This window comes from Heterocephalus glaber, unplaced genomic scaffold, assembly GCF_053883595.1.
Source record: "Heterocephalus glaber isolate CG9 unplaced genomic scaffold, H.glaber_assembly_v1.0 deba00001479, whole genome shotgun sequence".
NCBI lineage: Eukaryota > Metazoa > Chordata > Mammalia > Rodentia > Bathyergidae > Heterocephalus > Heterocephalus glaber.
Window position 1 is genome coordinate 7,680,222 of NW_028258316.1, and position 23,531 is coordinate 7,703,752.

A 23,531-nucleotide genomic window follows, 5' to 3' on the forward strand; every position below is an offset into this window, starting at 1 on the left:
CCAGCACTTGAGAAGCTGAGGCAGGAGGATCTCAGGGAGTTGGAGGCCAGCATGGGCTACATAGGGAGTTGGAGCCAGCCTGAACTATAGAGTGAGACTTTGTCTCAAAAACCAAAAAAATTTAAAATAAGGGAGTAAATAAATACAAACCTTGCTCCTGGCCACCCCGATGACAGGGGCAGGGCAGAACAGCAGCACTGACACTCTGCCCTTCCCCGGGTGGCACAGGTAAAGGCCTCGTCCTGCCCGCCGTGCTGGGCATCACCTTTGGCGCCTTCCTTATTGGGGCCCTGCTCACCGCTGCGCTCTGGTTCATCTACTCGCACACGCGTGAGTATCCAGGCCCCCGCAGTGAGTGCTCAAGGCCCCCTGCTGCCACCAGGGGAGCCTGGTGAAGCCCGAGGGGATGGGGAACCCGTGCCCCAGCTGGGGCCCTGACCTCCCCCTGACCCCACCTCCAGATCCCCCTGGCAAGCGGGAGCCCGTGGTGTCGGTGGCTGCCCCAGCCTCTTCCGAGAGCAGCAGCACCAACCACAGCATCGGGAGCACCCAGAGCACCCCCTGCTCCACCAGCAGCATGGCGTAGTGCCTGGCCCGGAGCTCTAGGGCCCCCCAGCCAGCCCTCACCCATCAGGAGATGCTGTGCAGCCCCTGGCTGGGACCCACTATTCAGGAGCTCATCCCAGGACCCTAGCACCTCGCCGCAACCATGGACTGAGCATGCCCTCTGCTCCCCCACCTCCCACCTGGCTCCCAGAGGCCAGCTGCCAGCAGGGGCACCAGCCTGGATCAACTCGGGGTCCCCCCCACCCCACTGCACAGAACCTTCAAACCCAGGGCCTCTAGGACACAGCTGCCCAGGACCACAGAGAGAGACCACTGTCCTCTGTGTTCACATCGCTGTACACACTTGGGGCCTTGCCCTTTGAACCCAGACGGAGCACTGGGGATCTGCACTGGGTGGGAGGTTCGAAGTCCAGCCGGTTTCCACACCTGCACTGGCACGACTGTGATGGGGAAACGGAAGCTGATTGGTACCCGGCCTGGGAGCCCCGAGGGGCACATGGAGACCGCTTCCCGGCCCATCAGGCAGAGAGTGACCAGGCCCCTCGTCCTGGGCCCACCCCTTTATACCCATCATCAATAAATCAGACATGAATCCCATGCCAACCTGGGCTGGGTGAAGGGGGGCTCTCAGGAGGGGTGCACAGAAGAGTGCTGCTCTGGCCTCGTGACAGGTGTGGCATCCTGAACATACCAAGTGGCCAGGGCACAGCATGTGCGGATTAAATTACTCCTACTGCTTGCTCACTCGGTGGTATGCCCGTGGGACCAAGGGTGTGATGAAACAAACACAGGAGGCCCTGTCCACACTCCCACTACGGTTCAAAATAGGCCCCCAACTGCTCTGGTTCCAATTCAGGACCTGCCACTTACTGGCTGTGTGACTAGCAGCTCCTGCGGCTTTCTCAAAGCCAGCTACTGGTCCCCCGTAGTCCAATTCTTGGTCTCAGCGAGGTCTGCAAAGCAGTGCGAGGTGTATGGCCAACAGCCCTGGGCCCAGTTTTCTGGCGCCACAGCCAGGCCACCTGAGGCTCTGCAGGAGGGAAGGGGTTGTCCAAGGCCACATGGCCAGGGCTCTCTCCGCCCATTCCAGTTCCTATACTTGCTGTGCCCCCAAACCCTAATTGTCTGATGAGGGGACCAGAAATGAAGATCAATCAGATGTTGCAATTTCTTTAAAAATAAAATTAAAAGCCTTTAATTTACTCCAGCTTTGCTGTCCCCAGGGTGTCCCAGGCAGGGGCCCTCTCCTTTCCCAGAAGGCGCTGGGAGGAGGAAATCCATCACTCAACACACAGCAGGACCCAGAGCCTGGCCAGGCCGCTCACACGACAAGCTGGGCCCAAGCCAGGTGGTGATGAGGTGGCAGGGGTGAAGCGGGCTGGGCTGGGAGGAAGAGAGGCCAAGGCACAGAGCTCAGACAATGGTGTCCTCTCCCAGCCCCAGTCCATGCCCAAGCCTGGCAGATGTGGGAAAGCAGAACCTGAAAGGCACCTGGCACAAGTCCGTGGCAAGAAGGGAGGGTGGGTGCGGGAGGCTCCCACCTCCCACCCCGCCTGTGGCCATGGCTACTGGGACAGGGAGGGCTCTAGTAGCTTGAGGACACTGCCCACCAGGTGCAGGCTGCCGGTGACCAGCACGTGGATGGCAGCAGCCTCCTGGAGGACGCTGGCCCCGCTGGTTGCTGTGGGGTGGGAGAGGAGGCTCTTTGGGGGATGGGGTGGCTGGAAGACAGGGTCTCGGCCTTGGCTGATCCACTGCAAGGCATGGGAGACGCAGCTGAAGACCAGGGAGCTGGCAATGCAGGGGTGGGGTGGGTGAGGTGCCAGCAACAAGGGCGCAGGCCTGCTGGGCTGTGGGGGGCCCCAGAGGTCGGGGCCGTCCTGCTCCTTGTCCAGGTGGCTCCAGTGCCGCTGGTGGTCCAGGCAGCGGATCAGCATCTGGTCCAGCGTCACTGTGAAGTTCTGCTGGTCTGCAGGGCACGGGGACAGGCGGGTCAGCCACGGGGGCAGGGGACGAGCGAGGAGAAAGGCTGGTGCACCAGGCTTTTCCACACATTGCATCGTTAGGCTCTGCTACAGCTCCCCACAGTGGACACAATGAGGAAACTGAAGCTACTTGCCCAAGGTCTGGGAGGTAGAGCCAGACCCTACTGTCATCAGCTGTGAGCTGAGTGTCCAGTCCAGTTGGGCTTATGTATTTCTGGGAGGCTGTTTAAAAATATAGATTCTAGGGCCAGGGATTTAGCTTAGTGGTTCCAGTGGCTGCTGCACAAGCGCAAGATCCCAAGTTCGATCTCCAGTACCAAAACAAACAAACAAACAAAAAATATACAGAGAGAGATTCCAGGGCTGGGGATTTAGCTCAGTGGCACCGCACCTGCCTCATAAGCACAAAGTCCTCAGTTCGATCCCTGGTACCCCCCCAAAAAATACACACACACACACACACACACACACACACACACACATCTAGTTTCCAGCTGGGCATGATGGCATACACCTGTAACCTCAGCACTCAGGAGGCTGAGGCAGGAGGACCACTGCAAGTTCAAGGCCAGCCTGAACTACACAGCAAGATCCTGTCTCAAAAAAACAAACCATTTTATATATATTCATTCCAGAACTCTCCCCAGATAGTTGATGTGGGGCCTGTGGATCTATTATTTTGTATGTAGATTTTTTTTCTGGTACTGGGGATAGAACTCAGGACCTTGCACCTGTTAGGTAGGTGTGGCACCACTGAGCTACGTCCCTGGCCCCTGTAATTTTGACATTATCTCAAACTTGTTTTTTTTTTTCAACATGATGCACAGTATAAAATAAATTTTATATTACAACCCATGACATATATTCTGGAACAGAATCATCAGCAAACACTATCTACCCTTCCTTTGTGTAATGCACACTGGTATTTCCTATTCTACTCTATTTCTTGGTTTTCCGTTTGTTTGTTTTTGCAGTAGTAAGAATTTACCAGGGTCTTTGCACTAACTGAGCTACATCCTCAGCTCTTTCTTATTTTTCTTTTGAGCCAGGGTCCTGCTAAGTCACTAAGTTACCCAGGCTGAGCTCAAACTTCTGACCCTCCTGCCTCAGCCTCCCAGAGTGCTGGACCACAGGCATGCCTTACCATGTCAGCTCTATTTCATTTAAGGGAAATCCTGGTCAAACCTCATAAAATTGAGTTCAATAACCATTTTTTGGTTATTTTTTTCAGTACTGCACCACAAAATTCAAAATGTACCAGAGGGTATTTGTACAATAAAACTAATCAGCCTCCTAGCCAGAGCTGCAGTTTGGAAGCCCTCCCATCACCACAGAACACCCACCTCGGGCTCCTCAGCCCCCTGCTGACACCCAGGGGCCACACGTGTCACCCCTCACCTGCATTGCCTGTGGATGACACCTCCGTGAGGTTGGGGCAGAAGACAGCATAGTCAAACTGGCAGGGCTAGAAGGCCAAGGACGTGGGGTCAGATACCCCTATTCTGACTTCCAAATGCCCACAGCCCCCGCCCTAGACTACAGCAATACTGCAGCTTCCAGCCCTTGCCTCGGTGTACCCTGCCTGGCCCGGTCCTGGGCAGCAAAGGTACAGCCTCTGTACAGATGCGGGAGCAGAGGCTGGGCCTGGGGTACACTTCCTTAAGGTTGCCCAGCTGGGCCTGGCCCCAAATCTATACTGGGGAAAGGGCTCTGCGCAGGGACAAGCTCTGGTATGAACAGCCTCAGCTTCCTGGTCTGTGACATGGGAGACAGTCCCCAGAAGCTACTTCCACCCTCTTAGCCTACAGCAGCCTCAGTTTCCCCACTCTGTAAAGGGTCTCTTTATGCCTTAAAGCCCAGTGACTCCTTAAACCAAACTTGAAGCAGGTCCCTTAGGGGCAGCCCCTCTCATGGAGTTGCAATCCAAGGCTCAGGAAAAGGCCATCTCATCCCATGATGGGACAGGGGCTAAAGGGACAGGCCACGTGGGTGTTGAGCCTGCACCTTCACCCACCACGTGGCCATCCCTAACCCCAGAGGACACTGCCAGGACCATTCAGGGGAAAGGGAATCAGGCCCCTGCTGGGGGCCGCACAGCCAGGACAGGGCTGCTGGGCTCCCTGGCACCCACCCCCTCAGCTGAGGCCTCACCTGTAGCAGCTTCAGCAGGGCTGAGGAGTCCCTGTCCCCAGTGGAGTTGAAGAGCAAGACCCGCACTTCAGGCCCACTGCACCAGGGGACAGGGAAGGGGGTCAGAGGGGTGCTGCCCTCCCCACTGGTCCACTCCAGCCCATCTCGAGCTTCCCAGTAGGCCCCTCCCTGTGGGCTCCCCTCAACCTGATGCACACCTGGGGGGCCTCTGGTTGCACTGCAGCACCTGGCGGAACCAGCGCACACAGGCCTGCATGCTGCTGGTGGTGTGAGCACCGTCCAGGTACCAGGTGAGGGGCCCGTGCTGCAGCACCTGTGTCCGGCCCGGCCACTCCGTGTCCTGAAGCCCTGGTGGGGGTGGGCAAGGCAGTGCTGGAGGACGCTCTCCTGCCCCAGTCCTCCACTCTGCAGAGCAGGCTGCCCACTCTGAGAATCCCCTCAGCCCAGTCACTGAGATCGGAGCTGATCGGAGCTGATCGGAGCTCAGACTGCCTCACTGGGTGGAATCCACCAGGCCACGCTGAGGGGGCTGCTGTCATGTATTGTCCCATGTGACAGCCTGAGAGCCCTGAGCTCTCAGCTGCTCTGACAGCAGACTTGGCACACAGTGGGCACACAGAAACCACCTGCTGAAGGGTCTAACAACATGAGCACCAACCATGTGCAGAGAGCTTTGGGAGGGGTAAGAAACGTGGCAGCGCCATCACTTCTACAGACAATGACTGGGATGGCCGTGCTCACAGGTGGGACACTACACCCTACATCCTCCAGGCTCTGGGCTCAGCACCCTAGTTTGGCATCTCACGGAGACCTTACAACAGAGCTTAACAGTGGGTCCCACCATCATCCCATTTGGCAATTGGGGAAACTGAGGCTTGGACAGATTTCGGAAGTCAAAGTCAGGGAGGTGTGGTGACCCATAGGCACCACCTTGAACTGCTCCCCGCCCCCGCCCCGTCCCACTCAGGAAACCAAAGGAAACCTTGGAGAGCAGGGGGTTGTCCTGGCTGGGCAGGCCCCACTCACCATGCCGCATGTGGGACGTGGGCTGGAACACCGGGGCCAGGGGCAGCTGGCAGGGGACGCTCGGCCTGGACATCTTCAGCTCCCCGAGGTCTGCGGGGTGCAAGGCCCAGCATGCTCAGGGTCCCCTGAGGACGCCTCCCTGCACACTGCCCACCTGCTGCCCCCGGCAACTACTCACCCTGGTGCCCCTGCTGCTGCAGCCAGCAGTGGGCCAGCTGTAAAGCCAAGGCCGCATTGGACCTCTGGTGCTCGCCCTCCAGGCCCAGGGTCAGCGTTGGTCCCCCTTCCTCCAGGGCTTCCAGTGGTGGGCACAGGTAAAGAGGGCACTGGGGGAACCGGGCAGCGGCTCTCAGCAGAGCTGCCACCACCTCGTTGGCCACGTGGCCCTCCCGTCACTACCTACCCACCAGAGCCCACTGTGCCCTGGTTCCAGAACCAAGATGGGCTCCAGGGGCCAAGCGGCTGCCCCAGCTCCCTCGCTGCACGGATGAGCAAAGGGCCAACGAGAAAGCGCCTCTCCCACCCCGTCCAATGGAACTCACTGAAATCTGCTGGGCACGCTCCCTCAGCACTGCCAGGGGACCTTCCGGCTGCAGCACCGTAAAGGCAGGAACGCCAGGCTGTGGGCAGGCCAGGGAGGGTGAGGCAGGGGTAGCCAAGGGACCTGAATCCTCTCTTCATATTTCAGTGGGGAAACTGAGGCCAGAGAGGAGTTCAACTTTGCTGCAACCACACCACACAGTGCAGCAAGAACAGGAACTCAGACTCTGGGCCAGACATGGTGCCTCGTGCCTGTAATCTCAGCATTTAGGAGGCTGAGGCAGGAGGATCACCATGAAGTCAAGGTCAGCCTGGGCTCCATAGTGAGTTCAAGGCTAGCCTGAACTACTACTTGGCAAGACTGTCTTGAAGAACAAAAATAAAACAAACAAAAAAGAACCCAGGCTCTGCTGATGGCCAGGACCTCAAGACCTCATTCTGAGTCAGGACACAGTCGGGCCCGCCCCAGTGCGAGGTGTCCTTGCCCTCCCCTCCCCAGCCTGCCTGGTCACCTTAAAGATGCCTCCCTTCTGCCATGCAATCTTCTCCACCGTGTCCCCCAGAAGGCTGGTGTGGTCGATGCCAAGAGAGGACACTCCGCACACTACAGGCTTCCTGTAGATGACAAAAGGGCCATGGTGCCCTCGCGCCTTGAGCCACCAGGCAGCAGGTAAGGCCTGGCTCCTGACCCCTCTCCTGTCCCCAGGCAACTGCCCTCACCTGATAATGTTGGTGCAGTCGTAAGCCCCGCCTATGCCAACTTCCACCACCGCCAGGTCCACCTGCAGGAAGCCACACTGCATGGCAGGGGAAGGGTACCTGGGTGCCACCAGGGGGCAGGAGCCCCAGCCTTCAGAGGCTGCCATCCCCAAGGCCTCAGGTGAGGGATCGGGAGTGGGCACGCTACGCACCTTCTCTTGGAGGAAGACGTGGAAGGCCATGAGCGTGAGGAAGCGGAAGTAGGCGGGCATGGACACACAGCTGCCATCCTGTGGCACAGGAACATGTCAGGGTCTGCAGCCCCTGCGCTGGAGCAATGGGGTCCTGGCACCGGCAGTGCCCCGCCCTGTCTACCCGCCAGCCCTGTGGCGCGCGCACCTTGGTCTCCTCCAGCCGACGGTAGAGGCGCCAGAAGTGCTTGGTGAAGAGCTCAGGCCTGATGGGCTGCCCATTGATGCGGATCCGCTCACGCACCTGCACCAGGTGGGGAGAGCTGCCGGGAGACCTGGGGTCATCAGGACTCCCTCCCCAAGCCCCTGCAGAAATCCTTCCCGAGGCTCAACTAAGAAACACCCCCTCCCAGCCAGACATGGTGGTGCATGGCTGTAATCCTAGCACTCAGGAGGCTGAGGCAGGAGGATCACAAGTTCCAGACCAGCCTGGGCTACATACTGAGTTCAAGAACAGCCTAAACTATATAGCGAGACCTTGTCTCAAAAAAAAAGAACAGTCGGGCATGGTGGTGCACACCTGTAATCCCAGCACTTGGGAGGCAGAGGCAGAAGGACTGCCATAAGTTCGAGGCCAGCCTGGGGTACAAAGTCAGTTCAAGGCCAGCCTGGACACAAAGCGAGACCTTGTCTCAGGAAAAAAACAGAACAAAACCAGAAATCCCCCTCCAGAAAGGAGGAAAGACTCTCAGCCACAAGATGGCCTAGCATGTTCTCTGGGCTCCCAGAGTTCCCTGCTTTCCCTGTTACACAGTGATACGTCACTCTGCTAACATTCGCCCACAATGTCCCTCTGTCTTCAGTCCTCAAGTCAAGGGCCCTTCTGCTGGTTCAGGAGGAATCCTGGGGTTGCCCGCAAGGCCTCATGTGCTCAAATCAGCAGTTAGGATAATTCACACACCAAAAAATTATCTTAGAAGACAGACTATTGCCTTATACAGTCATGTGTCCCATAATAACCTACAGGGGGGTTGAGATGGGGTCTCACTACGCAGTCCAGGCTGGGCTTGAACTCACCAGGGAGCCCAGGGTGGCCTCAAACTCTCAGCAATCCTGCCTCAGCCTCCTGAGTGCTGGGATGACAGAATACGCCACCACACCTGGCACATGATAATCTTTTGGTCAGTAACAGACCACATGTATGATCACATGTATAACCCCCACAGGGTTATGTCACCTAGTGACACCGTAGCCATCTAAGGGCGCATCAGCTCCCTCTGTGATATTCACACAACAAAATCGCATAAGGACACATTTCTAAGAATGTTGTTAAGCAGCCCAAGGCTACATTTGAATCCTCAAAGATCCTCCCTTCTGGACGCCTTCTCTCCCTTTATTTTAAACAAAGAACTGCTGAAGGAAAACACACTGGCCTGAATGACCTGGGCTGGTTTCAGATGCTTAGAGGTGGGCCAATCCACCTGGTAAAATAAAGGCCAGGGATGGAGCTCAGCAGTAGAGCACTTGCCTAGTTATGAGGCCCAGGGTTTGGTCCCCAGCATTGCCAAAAAATCCTTGAAAATCCAGGTATGTGCATGCCTGTAATCTCAACATTCTAGGAGGCTGAGGCAGGAGGATCATAAATTCAAGGCCAGCCTGGGGAACTTAGCCATGTGACCACCCTGGTTTTTTTTTTTTTTAATGTTTTTTCATTTTTAAAAAGGGTTGGGTATGCAGCTCAGTGAAAAAGACCTGGGTTTAAATGCCCTCTCCCCCCAAAAAACCGACAAAAAAATGATAAAATAAAAGAAGCAAAAGTCTTAAATACTCCAACCCTGAGGACAAGTCCTGAGGAAATAACCACTAGATTAATCCTTTGGTTTTACAAGTGACCAGTTTAGGGCAGACAGATGTGCACTGAGGACAGGCACTGGGTTCCACCTCCATCCAGGTCCCCCATGTGGTAATCTTGATGTCTGAGTGCCACCAACAGGGGGCGCTGCCTCCAGGTTAGCAGCTAAACTAAGGCTAGCAGAGCTCTGAAACCCCGGCCCTCTGGAGACCTTGACATGAACATCATTATATTACTTTCTTTTTTTTTTTTTTTGGAGACAGTGTCTCATAGTTCAGGCTGGCCTTGAACTCATAGCAATCCTTCTGCCTCAGCCTCGGTGCTGGTATAAAAAGTGTGCACCACCACATCAGGCTTTCCCTTCATCTTTAAACGCTTCCAAGCTAGGTTTCTGCTCCTTATAGCAAAGACATTCTAACTGAAAAAAGGTCTGTTTGGCTTAAAGATTTTATGTGGAATCTAAATTAATAAAAAGACGTCTGACTGTGCCAGCCATGTATTTACCTCACACATTCAAGGTACTATCATGTTCCCAATAGTTTTTTCATTATGAAAACTAATGACTGCTCTCAACTTGGGCTATAATATCTTTGTTGAATGAATAAACACTGCATAGAGACAGTGACCCCCCTGGGTGGCCGAGGGTCACAGTGCTCCAGAGAGGTCAGAGACATGCCCCCACCAACTCAGTACCTAAAGAATCCGGTCTTCAGGCCGTAATTCCGGAGGATGCACTCTGTGAAGGCACAGGTAGAACCCTGCAGGGGAAAGGCACCGTGTGGGCAGGTGCCACCCTCCAGCCTGCCCAGTGGACCCGAGCCCTGGGTCCTACCCCTCACCTTCCCCTTGGTCCCAGTGACATGAATGATGTTCAGCCGGTCCAAGTCCTCCACCTGGGACAGAGAGATGAGCCCACCTCAGCCACAAGACTCAGAGAGATGCGGTCAGAGGGTCACTGGCCCTCCCTACCTTACCTGAAGCCCGCTCCGTGCCAGGAACAGCTCCATGGCTTCCAGCTGCTTCTGGGGGTCACCCCGCTGGCGCTTCACCTGCTCCAGGTAACTAGCATTGGTCTGCAGGGTGTTGAGTGTGCGCACTGCATCCTACAATAACCAGTCCCCGTGGGGCAGGTTAGCTGGCCAAGAGTCCTCAGAGGCACCCAACACACCAGCAGCCAGGCCAGAGCCCCAGCCCTGCTGCCCTGCCCCAGCCTACAGGCTGAGCAATGGGGAGCGAGCAATGGCATCTTTCCAGCTCTGGCAAAGATAGGAGCCTGGGGCCATTCAGCCCCACCCAGGGAGTGCCAGGCAAGAAGGTGGCAAGACTAAGGGAGCTAGCACTGCTTCCTGCTCCAGCTCCCAGGCTTTACCTCCTGAGCCTTCCCCCTCATTCCCTCCACTGATAATGCTGGGCCCTTACTGGGCTCAGGCCAGAACCCCGGAAGGCTGGGGACTTAAAAATTCTGGAATACCTGGGGCTTCTATGCCCAAGCCTGAGAATCTGGGGTTCCACATTCTTACTCTGTGAACGGCTGCTTTTTTTTTTTTTAACGGCTGCTTTAATTAAAGCAACCGGAGAAAGGAAGAGGAGGAGGCTCCGAGGGAGGAGGGTGTGCTTAGGACTCTAGCCAAAGAGGCAGGTGTATACAGCCTCAGGAAACGCCAGTGGAGGGACAGGAAGTTCGGTTTGTTTCCCCCAGGACTGGGTCCCACTTCTCTTGCTCTCGGGGCCTCACGGCTGGTTGGAGGTCCTTCCCCCCTCCCTCAAAACCAGCGGCACCTGCCTGGCAGGTATTAGGTTCCGGACTCCGGCAATTGGCGCCTGGCACAGCAGCTGCAGACATACTGTTCCCAGATTCTTGGTCCTTAGCGCCAGGCTCCGGCCCACTCCCCAGTTCCAGGCATTTAGATCCGTAACCTTCTGAATGCTGGGACTCCACCCCCAAATCTAAATCCCTGGATCTTTCAAGTCCGAACTCAGAATTCCTTCCTCTCCTTCTCTCTCAACTCTGCACTGCCGGGTTCAGATTCCGTGGTCACCGGAACTTCTGAACCCAACCGAACCTCTGGACCACTGCTACCTATCAGCAGCGCGGGACACTGCAGCCTCAGTGTTCCCAGATTCCGGGCCCAACTTCCTGGTCCCTGTCCCCTCCCCCCGACCCCAAGATCCTCCCCCCAGACTCCCCCAGCCCAGGTCTCCCGGTTCCCCAAAGAGCTGGCGGAGCCCGGATGCTGCGCGCCCCAGGCCCGGCCCACGTGTCACCGCCTGGCCGGGTACCTGATACTCCATGCCCGGCTCCTGCGGCGCCGGCCGCACACCCAATCCCCGCCGCGCCGAGACCTCGGTCGTTGCACCACGCGTAGAAACAGCTACCAGGGACAGAGCCATGCGCAGGCGGTTCCGCGCCCTCGACATAGTCTTGGTGCGGCGGCGAGATAGGCCAGCGCGGGAGGAGCCCGCCCGCCCCGCCCAGCTTTGCCACGCCCCTGCCCTCCACCAACCAGCGCCGCCCAAGACCCCCACCCTCACCAATAAGAGCCTGCGCCTTCGTGGGGGCCATCTTTGTGAGGGGCAGGTGGCTGGGCTGCCCTGCTGTACCGCCGTGCTTGTGCGGGCCGCTCTCCAGAGACTCCTCTCTCCTTTTAAAGGGATACGCGCTCTTTTCGTCGCCATCCTCCCTAGACCCTTCGGCCCAAAACTAGCCAGGCATAGTCAGCATCCCTCAGCCCCTGGTCTAGGCCTGAACCAGCCCTGAGCCAGGATAGAAGGGCACAGCTGACATAAAGAGGTCGCGACATCACAGCTGAGACCCGTAGGGTGCGACCAGAGGCTTCCAAGCAAAGGGAGGGAACTGTGAGAGGAAAACAGTGATTGCAGAGAGAAGTGGGCACTCCGGGAGCTGGTTCCACGTGGCTGCCCCCTACTGCCAGGATGCTGATCCAGCAGGCCCGGTGACCCGGGAAGGAATTTGGAGAAAATGTGACTGACATTAACTTGGCTTTTTGGAGGAAAGCCATGACCAGATTGGCACTTTGGAAGCTCCCTGGGGCTGCTGCTGTGTGGAGAATGGATCTGAGGGTCAGCTGGGAACCGGGACAGTAATCTTTCCTACCGTCTTTTCTACCGATGGATGAAGAGGACCCCCATTTGTGCTAGCGTGAAAAGGGAGCCTGGAGAAATCTTTTTAACAGTGGAGGCCCCAAGTAGGGAAGAGGTATTGTAAACCTGCTAGGGAAAACCCCTCAGATAACGGGCAATCAATCTGCCAAATGACTAATGGGATTGCAATACCTCCCTCTTCCCTGCACTGGGCATTATCAGATTGTTTGAAAGCCTGGGCGTGGTGGTATGGCGTGTGATCGCAGCACTAGGGAGGCTGAGGCGGGAGACTTTTGAATTCCAGGCCGGCCAGCTCCTGTCTCATAAATAAATAAATCCCAAGAAAAATTTTAAAGAGATTGTTTGATTCCTAAATAAACAACTGATGTGTGGGGAGCAGACGATTCTGTCCCTAGCTGGATTCTACTATTTACACACTGGTCGCTGCCCCGCCCTGGCTCCCATAGCGAGGGAGAGATACTTTCTTCTCTTGGTTTCCACTTTTTAACTGTTGTAACTTTCTGTACACACGTTTGCATCATGTCAAAGCTGCATTAACATGATTATAAGAAGCTTTGAACATCTTTCTTTTGCTCACTCGGCAGCTCCCAACACACACACACACACACACACACACACACACACACACTCTTCCTTCATGGCTAATCTGAGTATGTGTCCTGTCATTTTCTTTCTTTTTTTTTTTGGTCTGGGGTTCGAACTTGGGTCCTTGGGCTTGCACAGCAGTCGGCAAAACCACTGAGCTAAATCTCTGGTGTCCTGTCATTTTCTACGCTCATGAAATCACAGACTCACCTACACAGCTATCAAGTCAATGCAGGTGATATTTTCTGCATCTTACTTTCTTACCCAGCTATAATTACACACCTGTAATCCCAGCACTCGGGAGACTGAGGCAGGAAGATCACTGTGAGTTCAGGCCAGCCTGGGATACATAGTGAGACCCTTTTAGATATTTATGTAGGAAACTGCGTAGTATCCTCTCTGTGGAGTAGAGTGTGCTATAAACACTACTGGCACACAGTTGCTCACCCTGTCCTCACAGGGACCCTAGGAAGCAGGTGTCAGTGTGGTCACCATCCTGTGTAAGGGGAAGGAAACCGGGGGCACAGAGGAGTAAAGGTAAACGCCCAAGTCACAAAAGCAGCATTTGAACTCTGGGCCCAGTCCTTTTTCCCACCCTCACCCCCCCAAGTTGCCACAAGTTCAGGTCTTTAGTGGCCATGTGGCCTCCCTGAGGGTCTGTCTCCTTTTCACACTCACAGATAGCGAGACCATGGGTAGATAGGTGAGCCTGTGCTATACTTTCTTCATAAACTTTTTAGGGGTAGTGCTGGAGGTTGAACCCAAGGCCTTAGATTGAGCTACCAACCCAGGGCCTCACACATGCTAGGTAAGAGCTTTACCACTGGGCTACACCCCATGACCTCTACAGACCTTTATATATAGGACCTTATTTTGGACTATGAGCTGACTCCTTGGCTTTTTTTTTTTTCATTTATGGTACTGGAGATAGAACCCTGGAGCTGAGCTACTTCCCTTTATATTTTTCTTTTGAGACTGGAGCTTGTTAAGTTGCCCAGGCTAGCCCTGCCCTGCAATTCTGCAGCCCCACCCTCCTGAGTGCTGGGTTTGTAAGTACATGGCACTGTGCCAGGCTAATTTGTTTTCCTGAAGCTCCAGTGCTCCGTGGTGTGGAACTACTATTGTATATTGGGCTGGTCTCCTAGGGAGGGATGTTTCGGTGCTTTCCAGTATTTTGCCATCACAAGCCATGCTGTACCCAGTGATGTTTTACCCTCATTGTTTCTTCCCTCTGTGCGCAAAACCAGAGAATCAATTCCAAGAAGTGCAATTACAGGTCAAAGGCCAGTGGCATGTGACATTTTCATACCTATTGCCCCACTGTGCTCCTCAGAGGCGGTGCTGGTTTCTCCCCCTCCAGCAGGGCATGGGCCAGCATTTCCTTTTCCTCAGACCCAGACTGCACTTGCCAATGAGGGGGGTGGGTCTCAAGGCAGTTATGGAGGTGGAACACTTTTTCTTTCTTTTGTTTTGGAGACATTACTATGAAGTTCAGGCTGGCCTAGAACTCACTATGGAGCCCAGATTGGCAATGAACTTGCAGTGATCCTCCTGCCTCAGCCTCCAGAGTGTTGGGCTTACACCATGCCCAGCTTACGTTTTCTCATATTTAAAAGCCATTTGTTTTTCCTTTACAGTCCATTCACCTACTTTATATGACAGCTTCTTACGAGAAAAGCCACAGATGTTTGTGGAAGGAAATAGAAGTATAAAGGTACCTGCCCATAATTCCAGCACTATGGGAGGCTGAGGCCCACAAGTTCCAGTCCAGCCTGAATAACTTACCGACTAAGCGAGGCCATGTGTCAAAACGAAAAAAAAAATTAAAAGGGCTGGGGATGTACCTCAGTGTGAAAGCCCTGAATTCAATCCCCAGGATTGCACAAAATGTAAGGAAAAATCAAAGGGACTTTCATCATACACCTGCCAGGAACGGCTGGGCTGTGGCGGGTGAAGGCATCCTGTTATCCCTCCCAGGAAGACAACAGGAATAAAGTCATTGTCGTGAGAGAAAAGAAAAGAAAGTCGGGGGCAGGGAAGGGCTGATCCACAGGTGAATGTGGGGTGGGAGGAGGCTGGAGCCACAACTAAAGGGCATCTGAGGATCCTGCTTTACCCCTTATTCCCCCAAGAAAGGGAATTGCTCATTTATCCATTTATTCATCTGGTAAGAAACTGGCTCTGTGCTGGGCCCTACACTGGAGTCTAGGGACTCTGTGGGGAAAGGCAATGTGGTGTACTCAGCCCAGTACAGGGGCTGAGAGGGAACTAAAGAAGGAAACTGAAAGAATAAAATAATAATAAAGGAAACTGAAGCCGGGCGTGGTGGTGCAGGCCTGTAATCGCAGCACTCAAGGCTGTGGCAGGAGGATAACCCCGGGGCTGGAGACCAGCCTGGGATACATAGTGAGACCCTGTCTCAAAAAAATAAACAAAAGAAAAAAGAAGAAGAAGGAAACTGAAGCCTGGGTGTGGTGGCATAAGACTGTAAATCCCAGCTACCTTAGCTGCTGAGGCAGAATTGCAAGTTCAAGGCCAACCTAGGAAACTTAGTGAGACCCTGTCTCAAAATTTAAAAAATAGGGCCAGCAGGGCCAGGGATTTAGCTCAGTGGTTCTGCTGCCTGCCTCGAAAGCCAAGGACCCGAGTTCAAACCCTGGTACCAAAAAAATAAAATAAAAAATAGGGCTGGGGATTTAGCTCAGTGGTGCCACCGCCTGCCCTGCAAAGGCAAGGACCTGAGTTCAATCCCCCACCAAAAACAACAACAAAATTTTTTTTAATAAAAAGGCAGAAATGTGGCTCAGTGATAGAGTACTTGCCTAGCAGGCATGAGGACCTGGGTTAGATCTCTAATACCACAAAGAAAAAGAACAGAACAGAACAGAACAGAAGAAAGTTCAAAAAAATAACAAAGAAAAGACCAGCAGCAAAACACAGCCTCTCCGGGATCTGGAATGGAGGGACCTGGAAAACAACAAGTTGGTGAAGAAAAAAGTAGGTCTTTGGGAACCAGGAAAGAGCTGACAGGAAGAGCTGTTGAGCTGGCACAACAGAACAGAGAAAAGAAGGAAAGCTGAACCCAGCGCCCAGGGAGGGGACCAGGCTCCACAGACACAAGGTCAGCCCCAGAGGGTTGGCAACTCCAGGCAGAAACAATGGACCAGGACAGCAGGACTAGCACCGCCCCCCCCCCAAAGCCCCTGGTTATGTAAACTCCAAAAATAGCAGGCAGTTTTACTCTGAAAGTGATTCCTTTTGCATGGAAAGCTAGATTCGGAGAAGAAATCCAGTGCAGTGGCCCCCATGTTTGAGAATGTTCTATCAGGAGCCATTTCAGGATAGGGTTAAGACAGACCAACTACACTTCAGAGTTTCTGGGGCCACCTTACCACAGTGACTGAGTGGGAGACGACCACAAGAGACATTTGCAGAGAGGGCATGGGCTAGACATAGACCCCTGGAAAAGTTTAAGCCTAGACCAGAAAGGATACAGGGGTCCCACCCTGCAAGTTGAGAAGCCATGCTGGTTGTGTGTGGCTTTTGGAAAGGGCTGGGTGTGAAAGTCCTGGGATTAAGTGCTTCAAACTGCCTGGCCTCTCACCCTGCTGCCTACATTTTACACAGAGCTCGGTGGCATGTTTGCTCCAACAGCCAACACGACCAGGGATTCACATCAGCTTGGACAGTTGTCATGGCCTGGGTGTATGGACAGAGCGGTCTCTGGAGCAGGGGGCCACCTCACAAGCCACAGGCCATAGAGCTAGCAGAGAAAGCCATGCATTGGGGTGCACGGAAAGATATGGAAACTGGAAGTGGATGGAGTAAATAGAGCCTGAGGGTGGTGACTGACCATACCCAGCAGAAGAGGCCAGGTGGGATTCAGCATTCACACACACACAAAATGATGGTGAAAACAAACGAGGTCTTAGCAGCGACCACTAGCTGGTGGGTTCCAATATGACAGACCCTGCAAAGAAACCACTCATTCAACACAGAGAAGCCAGGCGCACCATGTAACCCTAGCACTCGGAAGCCTGAGGCAGGAGGATCACCACTAGCCAGCCTGAACTACACAGCAAGACCCTGTCTCAAAAACACAAAAACAAAAAACAAAACAAAACACACACATAGAGAAATGTTTTTGTACTCATTTCTGTTTTCTTCATGGGATGTGTAGGCATTTTTCTTTTTTTCTTCTTTATTTTGCTGTTTTTCTTTTCTTGTTTGTTCACTTCTATCTCATCTTGCTTTTCTTTTCAAATTTTACTTCTTTCAGTGGGCCAGGGATTTAGCTCAGCGGTTCTGCCGCCTGCCTCGCAAACGGAAGGACCTGAGTTCCATGCCCAGTACTAAAATAAAAATTTTACTTCTTTCATTTCTCCTTCCCCACTCCCTCTACCTTTACTAGTATTACTGTTATGCTTTATTAATCTTTAACTTTTCTATTGTTAATGGTGATATAGTTGGTACATTTAGTAGATATTTATGGTACGTTGCTATCTGGCTTGTCTTTATGTCTGTAGTGTAAGTACAGACCTCTTTTCTGCTGTAAGACTGGCATAATAGTAGCTTTTTTGGTTCTGATGGTATCTCAATCAATACCCAGTTTGACTCTATTCTTGTTGCTGATTTTGTTGCTTTTGCCAGCACGGCATAGATGTTGCTTTTACTGTATGTCACTGTCTGGTTTGTCTTTGTGTCAACAACAATACTCTGGTTTGGGCCTGGGATTTAGCTCAGTGGTTCCGGCGGCAAGTGCAAGGTCCCGAGTTTGATCCCTGGTACCAAAAAACAAAACAAAACAAAACAATACTCTGGTTCATTTTTCTGAGAACTGGGTGCTGGGCCAATTATACTGCACCTTCCCATGCCCAAATTAACAGAGGGTCAGATTTTGAGACAGAGGCAAAGGCCTATGGTGAGCCATGCCTACAGCCTATAACACATCCCTGGAGAGCAGACATTGACTAAAGAGTTTGACATACTGAAAACAAAGTTTTTCCACTATAATCAACTATAAACCCCAGCATAAACAAACAAATAAATAAAAACAGATCAATAAGGTGCTTGGTGAGCTCAAAGATGACATAACTAAATAGATAAAATAAAATGATCAATAATTCTTTTGGAAAGAATTAGAGTCTATGTAAAGGTACCAAACAGAAATCCAGAAGATAAAAAATTCTGTTGAAAAGTTTGGGCAGCAAATGTGACCAATGTGAGGTCAGAGTTTCAGAACTAGAAAATAAGGCTGATGTGTGTGATCATATACTCAGGGATACTTTAAAAACAATACGAAGCTAGGCATGGTGGCTCATGCCTGTAATCCCAGCACTTGGGAGGCTGAGGTAGGAGAAACTGAGTTCAAGGCCAGCTTGGGTGACAGAGTAAGACCTGTCTCAAAAACAAAACAATCAAATACGGGGGTGGGGGGGGAAGAATATGGGAAACAGATCCAACAGCTGCTAGATGATTCAAAGAAGACTAAGATTAATTGGAATTAGTGAAAAATCAGGAGACATCACAAATGACATAAAAAACCTGCTCATAGAAGTAATAGCTGAAACATTTTCAAGTAAAGGGAAAGACTTTAACATGCAGATATAGAAACCCAAATAGACACAATCAGAGCAACACTTCTCTACAACTATCATAGTAAAAATTCCGAATGTTCAACAGAAGGACAAAATCTTACAAACTGTTAGAAAAAAGTAACAAATGACTTCCAAAGGTAAACTCATTAGAACTACAGCAGATTTCTCTACACAGACTTTTAAATCCTAGGAAAGTTTGGAGTAAAGTATTTCAAGCCCTAAAAGAAAACAACTTTCAACCCAGACTAATATACCCTGCCAAGTTGTCTTTCAAACTTGATGGAGAAATAAGATCTTTCCATGCCAAAGAGCACCTCAAGAAATTTGTGACCACCAAACATGCATTCCAGAAATTTCTCAAGGATATCCTAGAAAGAGACAATAAGACCAACAATGCCACTGATTAGAAGAGGCAAAAAAATGTCACTACAGATTAGTGAAGGGGATAATCCCAACAAGAGATAATAATTATAAACACAACCAGGTGTGGTGACACATGCTGATGATCCTAGCACCCAGGAGGCTGAGGCAGGAGTATCACCAGAGTTGGAGGCCAGCCTGGGCTACATAGCAAGACTGTCTCAAAATAAACAAACAAACAAACAGAAATATGTGCCAAATACCAGCACACCCAACTTCACAAAACAGATACCACACATAGAAGATCAGGTAAGTGCTGCAAATGGTGGCACACACCTGTAATCCCAGCACAGGGGAGGCTGAGGCAGGACAATCACTGGGGGAGGCGAGCCTTGGCTACACAGTGAGTTCAAGGACAGCCTCAACTACATAGCCAAAACCTGTCTCAAACAACCAAAATAAATAAATGTGAAATTGTTTTTCCAATTTATCTCACCTCCAAGCACCCTTCCTCTAGACCTGGTGCCATGCCATGTGGGGCAGGGGCAGTACCCTATCTACAGGAGAGGCAGCTGAGCAGAGAGGAATCACTTGCTAGCAAGCAGCAGACCAAGGATTTGGCTCAAACCCAGCTCCAACTGATTTAGTTCTTTTGATCCAGCTTGGAAATTCCTGGCTAGGATTTTAATTTGTGATGTGGGCTTTCTATTTTTTTTTTTTTTTTGCTTTCCTTCTTTTTTTTTTCATTTGTTTTTTGAAACAGGGTGTCACTATGTAGTTCAGGCTGATCTTAAACTATATACCCCAGACTGGCCTGGAACTTGTGTGGATCCTCCTGCCTCAGCCTCCCCAGTCCTGGGATTTATAGGAGTGTGCCACCACACTCAACTTTTTCCTTCTTTTACTTTTCACTTTTCTTTTTTTTCCATTTCTTTTTTTTTTTTTTGATACCAGGGATCGAACTCGGGTCCTTGCGCTTGCACAGCAGGCGGCAAAACCACTGAGCTAAATCCCCGGGCCCTCATTTTATTGTTTGAGACAGGATCTCACTAATTTATTAAATTGCCAAGGCTGGGCTGATACTTGGAATACTCCTGCCTCAGCCTCCCAGAGTGCTGGGATTACAGGCAAATGCATGCTGGCTTTTAACCTAGATTTTCCTAAATAACAGTCAGTGTGAGTTCTTTCTAAACATCTGCATTGTGCTGAAGCTATAACATGTGCATCTTCAAGGAAGGTTGTGTCCTGAGCCCCGTTTCTCAGCAGTGACCAGAGCCAAACAGCAAAAGCAGCTTACTCATGGACAAGATCATGGCTCCACCCCAGGTCATTCCTGGTCTCTGACCCCACCTGGTGTGTGCCTTGTTGGGTGACTGGAGTTATTTGCCCAATGGTGCTCTGCACTTGAACTGGCTCTTGCTTCAGCCAGAGGCCCCACAGCTGGCGAGTGGCCCCATGAAATGCCAATGCCCCCTGCCCCCGGTTAGGCCCTGGCTAGAAAAATAACCCACCACGTGTCCCTGGACAAGTCCCCACTCCTCTGGGGCATGTTCTCTGATGAGCCGTCCTGTGATGCAACTGACTGAGGAGGTGCCAGGCCCAGGACACTGAGTCAGGGTTAGCCAGGCGTGGAGGCGCATGCCTGTGCTCCCATCAAGTGCACGGAAAGCTGAGGCAGGAGGATCACTGAGAGTTCAAGGCCTGCCTGGGCTACATAGTGAATTCAAAGCCAGGAAGACCTTGAACAAACATAGCAAGACCCTGTCTCAAAAAACAAAACAAAAAAAAGAAAGGCTTAGTGAGCCAGGTGACTGCCCAGGACCACCGGCTCTCCTACCTGGAAGGAGGTTGTTCTGGCTGGGAAAGGACAACCAGACAGGGCTTGCCACTCCATGGTCGCTTCTCACTTCTCAGCCACTGAGGACACAGGCAGGGACCTGGCGCCTTTCATCCCTCAGTTTCCTGTGGGGCACAGAACTCACCTCCACCGAGCCAGCTTTGCCTGCTGTGGGGTAGCTGAGCAAGAGGGGGAGGGGAAGTGGGGCCTCCCGGGCCTCCCTTACCTCCTGGGACTGGAGACCCAGGTGGTGGGGGAAGGGTATACCTGATAGGTTCCCATCCTCAACCTGGGATCAGCCCCGGAAACTCGGCTGGCTGGTGGGTATGGGCAGTATCTATGGGACTGCAGGGCTACTCAGAACCACCCTGAGGTTAAATAACAACTGGGTGGAGGTCAAAGGTGAACAGCGGGAGGGGGTGGAGGTGGAAGGGGTGTGTCTGGGAGATTTCCAGACCTTTGGTGGGTTTCAGGATAACATTTCATTTCTTTGCCTTCTTATTCTATAAGATTCCTATAGCAGGGCATGGTGGCCCACACCTGTACTCCCAGCACTCTGGAAACGGAGGCAGGAGGATCACTTTGAGTATGAGGCCAGCGCGGGTTACATAGTGAGTAAGTTCAAGGCCAGTCTCAACTAGACAGTGAGACTCTGTCTCAAAAATAAAAAGAACGAAAAAGACAACAGGACACAGAACATAGTCCCCAGCCTGCAGGGCAGGATAACATCAAAAACACATGGAGGGGGGCTGGGGATTTAGCTCAGTGGTTTTGTCACCTGCTGTGCAAGGGCAAGGACCCAAGTTCACAAGGACCCGAGTTCAAGAGTTCAATCCCCGGCACCAAAAACAAACAAACAACACATGGAGGGGCTGGGGAATTAGCTCAGTGGTGCTGCTGCCTGCCTAGAAGGCACAAGGTCCTGAGTTGGATCCTCAGTACAAGAAACACACACACACACACACACACACACACACACAGAGGCCACGGTCACATGACATGGGTTAGAAGATAGCATCTCCCACAGACTGGACAGATCTGGAAGCATCTTTGCTAAGTTTCAAAAAACTTGATTGTGCCTCACCAGATATTCAGCCAGAATTGCCAGGTGTTGCTGAGTTTGCAGCTTCCTCCAAAAGTCCTATTACTACTTCTCCACCTAAGTGGATGGCTGAAATAGAACGTGATGACGTTGATATGTTCAAAGAACTGGGAAGCCTCATGACAGCTAATTTGATGGAGAAGGTAAAGGCCTAAAGAACCCGGCCTATCAGCTGGGGCTGGATGAGTCCAGAGAGACAACACGAGGGAAGTTCCTCAACATGCTAGAGAAGTCCAAGACGTAGAAATCCTACCCTCAGGCCGGGGATTTAGCTCAGTGGTTCTGCCCCTGCCCCACAAGGGCAAGGACCCAAGTTTGATCCCCAGTACCAAAAAATAAAATAAATAAATAAAGTCCTGCCCTTCTCATGACAGTCCCACCCTCATTGCCATCCATTTCCGCACTTTCCAGGTCTGACTCCAGGCCAGGAGATTCCTCAGTAGCTTGAAGAGCAAAAGGCCCATGCTGACTGCACTGAATTGTCTGTTAGAGATTTAAGTACAAGTCAGTATGGCCTGACAGGGAAAGGGCATGGTTTGTGGGAGTTCCCATTTGAATGAAAACTAGAGTCCCTAGTGAACCTAGTGTGTGCTGTGGGATGGAGACAACATTCTGTTCCCCTTGTCTCCATCACGGCATGCAGGAGATCCTTACCCCAAATGGCAGAAACACCCCCCACACACCCAAAACAGAAAGAATTTCCCGACCTACACACAACTTCGCACGGAGTTCTTCCCCAGTTATGTGTCCATTAAAACCTGAAGAGAGGGCCTGGGATTTAGCTCAGTGGTTCCACCGTTTTTGAGGCAGGAGCAAGGTCCGGAGTTCAATCCCCTGTACAAAAAAAAACCTGGGCCGGGGATTTAGCTCACTGGTTTCACCAACTGCTGTGCAAGCACAAGGACCTGAGTTCGATCCCTGGTACAAAAAAAAAACCCTGAAAAGCTAGGGCCAGGGATTTAGCTCAGTGGTGCCATGCCTGCCTCACAAGTGCCAAGGTCCTGAGTTTGAGTCCCGGTACCGAAAAAAAACAAAACCAAAACTGAAAAGCTCACCCATAGGTAAAATCAGTAATGCATGTTTTGAGAAGGACATGAAGTACCTTATCCCTGTGGGGAGTCCAATGTTGAGACACAGGAAATCTGTAGCCAATTTGTGGTCTTGAGTGTCCGCTAAGGCACCGAACTCTAGCTTAACCACTGATTCTTTGACCATTTTCTGACATTTGTGCATTTCCCATGCTAGAGCTAATTTTTGGTTTTTCTCTTATTTGGGCCTTCTGACCATCCATACAATTTCACTTTTTTTGGTACTGGGGATGGAACTCAGGACCTTGTGCTTGTGAGGCTGGCAGCAGAACCACTGAGCTAAATCCCCAGCCCCTCAATTTCAATTTTTGAAAGAAAAAAAAATAAGCACAGGACACAAAGGATGATTGTGAGAAGGAAAATACTCTCGCAGGTGTGCTCTCTGAAAGGGTCAGGTGTAGAGGCCTTAATCAAGCTTATGATGGACGGTGTTTGATCTCCCTAAATGCAGTCAGAGTACATGTGTGGGCGTGTGTGAAGGTGACCCAAATTAGTGCCATAATACAGAATTTTTCTTCCTTGTGTCTTTGAAAGTTGATGCTGTCAGGCACTGTGAAGTGTTTGGGGAATTGAGAAGTACATGGAGAATACTGGATACCTCCCCCAAGCCAGTCAAATCTGAAACCGGAAGCCAAGAGTTGGTTCTCTAATCTGCTTTGGCCTCTGCCTTCAATATCTGTCATCTTATTCACCAGCACTTAATGTAAGTTTTAGAACTGCAATATTTATTGGGTTCGTATTTGTTGTCCTTAGAAATGTTGATGATGTATTTTTATATTGACAATATAAATTTATGTACAGTGTGCATGTGTATTTTAGGCTACTGGA

General features: G+C 51.8%; 2 protein-coding genes and 1 pseudogene across 8 annotated transcripts in view; 2 read left to right on the forward strand and 1 right to left on the reverse strand.

The window, feature by feature from the left end:
* Eng (endoglin) overlaps positions 1-1,769 on the forward strand; it is a 31,135-nt gene extending 29,366 nt beyond the window's left edge. The window contains exons 14-15 of the mRNA XM_004849306.4: positions 229-330; positions 462-1,769. Coding sequence (XP_004849363.2) covers positions 229-330; positions 462-586 — 227 coding nt within the window. The 3' untranslated portion in view covers positions 587-1,769. The remainder of the gene's footprint in view (positions 1-228; positions 331-461) is intronic.
* Positions 1,735-20,862, reverse strand: Fpgs (folylpolyglutamate synthase). Of its 7 annotated transcripts, none has more exons than XM_021261996.2 (15): positions 20,514-20,862; positions 9,986-10,114; positions 9,851-9,904; positions 9,705-9,769; positions 7,368-7,482; positions 7,181-7,258; positions 6,990-7,051; positions 6,782-6,884; positions 6,272-6,349; positions 5,908-6,055; positions 5,730-5,819; positions 4,901-5,051; positions 4,704-4,779; positions 3,951-4,017; positions 1,735-2,536 (listed from the first exon to the last, which is right to left on the reverse strand). In XM_021261996.2, the coding sequence occupies exons 1-15, from the start codon at positions 20,568-20,570 to the stop codon at positions 2,133-2,135; spliced, it is 1,677 nt and encodes a 558-aa protein (XP_021117655.1). In that variant the 5' UTR covers positions 20,571-20,862; the 3' UTR covers positions 1,735-2,132. The 7 variants fall into 7 exon arrangements, with proteins under 7 accessions (XP_021117655.1, XP_004849360.1, XP_004849356.1 ...); XM_004849303.3 differs by having other exon boundaries at positions 20,781-20,810; XM_004849299.3 differs by lacking the exon at positions 20,514-20,862 and adding an exon at positions 11,544-12,447.
* A 650-nt stretch (positions 20,863-21,512) lies between these two features.
* On the forward strand, positions 21,513-21,859 carry LOC101706484 (protein lin-52 homolog pseudogene; annotated as a pseudogene).
* Positions 21,860-23,531: the final 1,672 nt, after the last annotated feature.

What these genes read in the sequence shown, in the direction of transcription:
- Fpgs (XM_004849299.3), bottom strand. Translation starts at nt 11,687, where the DNA reads ATGGCGACGAAAAGAGCGCGTATCCCTTTAAAAGGAGAGAGGAGTCTC. An exon ending in GAAGGCGCAGGCTCTTATTG is followed by an intron (nt 10,115 to 11,543) that starts GTGAGGGTGGGG and finishes TGGTTATTGTAG; the next exon opens with GATGCAGTGCGCACACTCAA. An exon ending in CACGTCCCACATGCGGCATG is followed by an intron (nt 5,052 to 5,729) that starts GTGAGTGGGGCC and finishes CACCCCCACCAG; the next exon opens with GGCTTCAGGACACGGAGTGG.